We start from the raw sequence: 6,267 nt of genomic DNA on the forward strand, positions 1-6,267 counted from the left end.
CCACGTGGGACAGTTCTCGGGCATAACCCAGGGGTATCCCCAAAGATGATAGAGGCCGCCCAGGGTCTCGGGCTTCTTACGGCGAGTGGTGCAGACCTAGAGAGGGATGCGGTGTGGCGCGAGAAGCACACACCGAGCAGCCTCCAAGTTGTCAACAAACAGCTGTTCTTTCTGAACAAGGCACGTTCGTAGATGCCCCTAGAAGTGTGGCCGCCCACAAGGCCACGAGGAGCGACGAGAAGCTCTAAGAAGAGGTCAGCCCCAGAGCTCTCCTCGGGAGGCCAATACCCTCTTGAGCTGATGGCAGCTCCCTGGCTGACAGGTGCCACCACCGAACCCCCACGCACACGCTGGGCAGCTTAAAACTCCTCCTGCTGCTGGTCGAGGTCATTCGAGAACTCCCAGTGCTCAGCGATAGCATCCTTCTCCTCCTCTTCTTCCTCCTTTCCCTCCTCTTCACCCGAGGAGTCGAAGATACTCTGATAGCAGTGTTGAGTCTCCTTCTCCTCGCGGAGTGGAGACTTAGAGGCTGTACGCCTCTTTGAGGGTTTGGCGCCTTCGGCTTTAGAGGCCTTAGCACGCGCAAGACCCTCGGCAAGCGAGAGACGTTTGCGAGGATTATCTTCCTCATCGCCACCGGCTTTGGGAGTGCCCTTAGCCTTGACGGCCGGACTCTCAGAGCACACAGACGTTCTGGGACTGTGATTACCTTGATCACTAGCAAGCGACTGCACGCTGTCATCTTTGTGCTCACTGGGCACTGGGCTGTGCCCTCCCACAGAGTCCGCAAGAGCATCGTGAGTGCTCTCGGACTCGGCATCGTCCTCACTGCCCGAGTTCAACTCATGTTCCACGAACCGAGGGCTCGGACGATTGTCTGAAGATAAGGGCGACGGGCTGCGGCGCTTGCTTGCGCGCTTGTCCACAGCCGCATTACCCGAGGAACCGATCGCCTCGGAGGCCACCTGAGTAGCCTCCTTGAGTGCAGTGCCTTTGCCGTGAGGCTTAGTGCTCTTGGCTTGCGCCTTACCGGCAGCAGCCTTGGAGCGTGTCTTAGCACCGCTCTTAGCAGTGCCACGAGGCATGTTAACGGTCGAAGTGGAGACCTTGGCGAAGAGCGCACAGGTTGCTGCTCGAGGCTCTAGCTGTAAAGTGAGCCTCCGCCGCGCTCGCGCGGCCGAGTCGATGGTTTTCGACTTTGAGAATGAGAGTTTGTGACGAACATCTCTTCATTCTGATTGGTCGGTAAACCGAACCTAAGTGGGGGAGGATGTAACGGGGTACGTAGCACTAAGTGTACCCTGGTTACATGAAGTGTGACACTTCACACTTCAGGAGTATGACATGTCATACTCCGGGATATTTGGTACAAGGTACCAAGGTCATTCAAAACCAACCATTGGTTAAATGACATTGCATTTCTATAGGTAACTGATAGTTTGTATTAACCACAAACTTAACCTACCTATAAATATACTCAGTTTACAATCTACCTTATTTAGGTCACTTCGCCCGACCTGTGAACTGCCGTTCACTGAATGTTTGTATACTCTCGGAAGATAACTTCCTCTAGCGTAAGGTGCTGTGTGACCCCGTCACAAAAGTCGATCAGCTTGGCCGAGACCTGCAGGACATCGTCGCTGAATATCAAGATGAGTTCAAGAAGGGCTACGCGGAAGCTGGGCAGTCGGCTCAGCTTTAACCTTCTAAGATTCTACCATAAATAGTCATACACCAGAATTAGTAGTATACCTCGATTAGTCGCACATTTTTTGGGACTCTGAAGTCGTACACCACTATTAGTCAGAGGCCGACTAATTAGCGTGAGCGGTGTACTACATTATTACTTCAAAATATAGAGGTATTGAAAAATGGTTTTTATTCTAAGCCTATTTCCACTCTGGTCTCCTATATTTAGCAGTGGTCCAAAAAGACCAGATCTGCTGTTTAAAATTCTTCCAAGGTAGTCTGCGGCAACAGCCGCCAAATCGTTCCCAACGAGTACACTCTACAGAAGAAGTGCTAACTTCCAATTTAGGAAACGATAGAGCTTTGAGTCGATCATCGAAGAGACAGTCGAAGCATTGGCACTTACTTAGTGCTATCACTACATAAGTAACAGTATAAAAGACAGAGATCTACGAGAGTGTTAAACAAACAAGAGATTTGACCGTGGTCGTATTTGTCCGCCAAAAACACTTACTAAACATCTTCTCTTATTGCTCAGCACAATTTCAGAATGACTGCACATTTAGGCTGAATACATTGCCTTCCAGCTTATTGGCGCGACCTCATCTTACCCTGGCAACGACTCGAAGGAGGTGAGGCAGATTCTCCTGTGTTGCCCTTCGTGGCGTCAGAAGCCGGTACTGGCGCCCAGTCCTTCGTAGCATCTGAGGCTCCGCCAAGAGGACCGTTCGATGGACCAGAAGCTGGACTGGGGGCACCATTCGACGCACACGTGGTAGCCTTGCCTGGAGTCGTTGTGAACGGAGCGACCGTAAAGTCTGGCTTACCACCTTTGTTCCATGTGCAGCAGGGATCACCAAATGCCTGGCCGTTCGTCATGCTTGACCTAGGAAATTTGGCTTCGCACAAACTCTTCGACCACGACTGCCCGGCGTTATCGAACGCTTGAGCAAAAGGTGTCTCCTTGGAGCTGTCATTGCCAGGGTGACCGAGGTCCTGCTTGAACAAGCTTCCATTTGGAAGCTCCTGCAGAAACTGAGGCATTCCCATTGTCGAATCCATGATAGCAGAAAATACCAGAGTAGTAGCAATTATCACGTGAGTCTTCATTTAAGTGGCTTAGTTTTCTGGTGGTGGGGTCGTTGGTCTACGAGGCGTATCGAAAAGTGAGGACGTGAAACGAGTGTATGAACACTGCATAATCCAAAGATACGTAAAGGCGGATCTATTAAAATGTCCCGTACTTATTGGGGAAGTTCATGATGAGTCACGGTATGAAATCAATAAGGAAAAACCTACTGCCCGGGTTTTTCGTGCATAGCCGTGCGACAATTGACCAGGTTTAAAGCACAGGTCTCGCCAGGTTTCTGGCCAGGCTGTAATTAAAAAGTAAAATACCATGATTTGAAAATATTCCCCTACACCTACTAATCTCATGATACGGCACCTGATCGCACGTACCTATGCAGCGCAGCTTCTCAAAATCCATTCATTTCCAAATTTGAGTCGTGCTGGAGTAATGAAGCGCAAAGCCCACTCTGAAGACGAAGCGTCCATCGCGAAGATCCCCCAGCCTCTTTGTCCAGCGTCTCAGAATCGGAAGGTGAGGGGGAGGTGGCCACGCAGGTTGGCGGCAATGCTAGTGACGAGGGGTTTCCAGCAGACCAGGAGGGCTCTTTTGGGTGAAGGAGCTGCGTCGCTACCACACAAACTGGGAAAGCTGGGAGAAATACCGCGAATTGTATTGCGAATCCGAAAGTGCGCATCTTGTGGTGCACGAATCGGAGAGTATCGCCAAACGCAACAAGATACTGCGTGCTTCTAAGCGCGCTATAGACGGTGGCTCGATGCGATACGTACCCGAGACCCTTCCCCGTTTCCGCCGACGATACATTTGTACGTGTATGTTTGAGCCTCTGGTTCAAGACCTTCGGTTGATGGTACGCGCTGGAGGCAAGAGTCTCCGAATTTACGAGTACATCCGTGATAACGCCAGGTACAAAGTGACGCAGAGAAATGTGGCGAATCTTCTTGCCCGAATTCGCAGTGAGCTCCGTGGACAGCATAATGATGATTTGGCGGCTGCCGGGTTTCTTGTCAGCTTCGGCGAGGAGGGCAAGAACAACGTGGTAAGTGTCGATGACACGTCAACTGGGGAGACTGGATCAATCTCACTGAGTACAGGCCACATGCGAGCGACGTTCGCTAAGTATCCGGAGCTCCTGCTGGTGGACTGTACTCACAAAACCAATCGGTAAGTTCAAAACAGGTTCAACACCAGGTTTCCTTTCAGTTGTTTAAAACAGGCTTCCACCCTGTCACGAATCAGGTTTCGTACCAGGTTTTAAGCTACGGCTCAAAACAGGATTAAACTGTTCAATTTTTAACGTGTGTTTTTATGTTTTATAGATACGACTACCAGCTTTGCAGTCTTATGGTGATGGATGCCTTCGGGTCGGGGCAGTTCGCACAGCACTCTGTTCTCTACAAGTCGGGCTCTGTTCTCTCTACCCAGCCAGAATGATGATGACCCACCCTACGTGAAGCTTACAGGTATCAGGATTTTTTTTCATCTATCAACTCGATTGTATGCAGAAATTGTGGACTCTGAGAAGCGTTTCGGAAAAAGGACAAAATGCTTTAGAATGGCTATCGTCAATTCTAAAGGACAAAACTGAAGCTGATCAAGCCGCAAAGTGTTTGTTAGAGTCCCATCCATATCAGATTGTAGATGAGAGTCTACACTGCGATCTAGACTACTCCACGCTATAACGGCTACAGCCTGGAGACTGGATTAGCGGGCAGTTGCGTACCTGAACAAAATCAAAAACACGCCTTTGCAAAGAGAGCAAGTTTGCCTCATACAAATCCGTTGTTGTGGTATGTCCTACCCAGAACGACGGGAATAGCTGTGGTATTTACGTTCTTAACTTTATGTGGAGGAGTTTTGACGACAAGATCAGCAATGCGCAGAAGTTCCCTTAGCTGAATAGCTTTAGAGTTCGGATGTTGTCTGCACTACTAAGTCAATAAATGCACACATTTCTTGTCAGATATTGAAGTAGTATTTGAGTCCGAGCTGTTCCGTGTTGCCGTCGGTAACACCTCAAGCACAAAAACTGTTTTGTAACCTGTTGTCAAACGTGCTAGATATCCTCACACATTTGGGATATCGTGCTGATATCGCTCTAAGTATAAAAACCTGGTGTAAACCCTGTTTGAAAACCTGAGATGATGTGGCCTGTTACGTTTACATGCACAATACTAAAAAAACTGAGGGGTATCCGACGTGTCTCAGACACTGTACGTGCACCACACAAGAATTGTAGACCTGCCATCCAATCGTTATGATTACAGCAACCTCCACACTTCAACAAATTGGGCTGTGCAAATTCTTCTATTCCACCGTCTCGTGAGTTCTGCAGTTGCGCTCGTCACAACTTATGTCGAATTTATCTTCCTAATGCACGTACGGCATTTGCCTCTTTAGTTTCCTTCGCTCAATTTTATCATTCCCTGTTCGCGCACCTCGTCGCTTTGTTAAGAAAACGATGTATGTAATAGGACGGATATTTTTAATGATAGAGTATGTATATACATACCCGTAGCTTACATCACTATTAATACGCGTGCGAACAACCACGGCCCGCCTCATGTGGCTAGATGCTTTTTCCCAATCCTCGCGAGCACAACATTTGCTCTCGCTCACCTGTAAGATCCGGAAGAAGACAACCAAAAGCAAATCACGCCGAAAACCCACCGTTGCATTGGTATCAATCTATCGCCACTATTATTATATATATTCAAATATCAGTAGCGACACATTGGTGTTGGTCTGTTTGCACTGCGATACCACAATTTTGGTTTGCGAGGTTAGATTCATTTAGAACAAACGATTGGCTAAAACGGTTCAAATCGAGATCATGTAATTGGCTAATATCACTTACAAAACCAAGTGCTGATTATCACGAGGCAAGTAAAGGAAGAAGAATGAGAAGCGCCGAGAGCAGCCGCGCCGACTTACTCTTCCTCAATTTCAACCAGGAAGCCTCGTACGTGTGCTTTCCATTACTGACTCCATTGCTCACGTCTGACGCTGCAATCGGTTGTGATACTGATAAACTACACGCTGTGGAATTGGTCTCAGATGTATCAGTGTGGGTACTCGCCAAGGGTTCGCAATCTATAACTGCGAACCCTTCGGCAAATGCTTCCAGGAAGACATTGGGGGCATCGGTATCGCAGAGATGTTGTATTGCACTAGTTTGGTTGCTCTTGTCGGCGCCGGGGATCAGGTCTACGATGCCTTTTGTGTTGCATTGAGTTACCCTGCTGACTCTATTTATTTTTGCTCGTAGCCTGCGTTCTCACCACGTCGATTGCGTGTGTGGAATACCAAGACTGGGGCTGCCATCTGCGACCTGAATTTCGTTACGGCTGTATTGGCTGTGCGCATGAACCGACAGAGGTAGCGATGCCTGCAAACTTACAAGAAGAATAGTAGACTGATGCAGCGACTTACCGTGGATTTGCAGATTGGTGGCAGTTTTGGAGCGCAAAATTTACATCTTTGACATC

At 48.7% G+C, this 6,267-nt stretch overlaps 2 protein-coding genes across 2 annotated transcripts; one reads left to right on the forward strand and one right to left on the reverse strand.

Annotated features, from left to right (window-relative positions):
* Positions 1–2,277: 2,277 nt before the first annotated feature.
* PITG_23207 (uncharacterized protein) lies at positions 2,278–2,799 on the reverse strand (the record flags this gene model as incomplete). The annotated part of the gene is made up of 1 exon (XM_002894900.1): positions 2,278–2,799. One exon carries the CDS (start codon positions 2,797–2,799, stop codon positions 2,278–2,280), a length of 522 nt encoding a protein of 173 aa, XP_002894946.1.
* Positions 2,800–5,679: 2,880 nt separating this feature from the next.
* Positions 5,680–6,161, forward strand: PITG_21699 (uncharacterized protein; the record flags this gene model as incomplete). The annotated part of the gene is made up of 3 exons (XM_002894901.1): positions 5,680–5,741; positions 5,837–5,984; positions 6,048–6,161. The coding sequence occupies 3 exons, from the start codon at positions 5,680–5,682 to the stop codon at positions 6,159–6,161; spliced, it is 324 nt and encodes a 107-aa protein (XP_002894947.1).
* Positions 6,162–6,267: the final 106 nt, after the last annotated feature.

Source organism: Phytophthora infestans, genomic scaffold, assembly GCF_000142945.1.
Source record: "Phytophthora infestans T30-4 supercont1.355 genomic scaffold, whole genome shotgun sequence".
Lineage (NCBI taxonomy): Eukaryota > Oomycota > Peronosporomycetes > Peronosporales > Peronosporaceae > Phytophthora > Phytophthora infestans.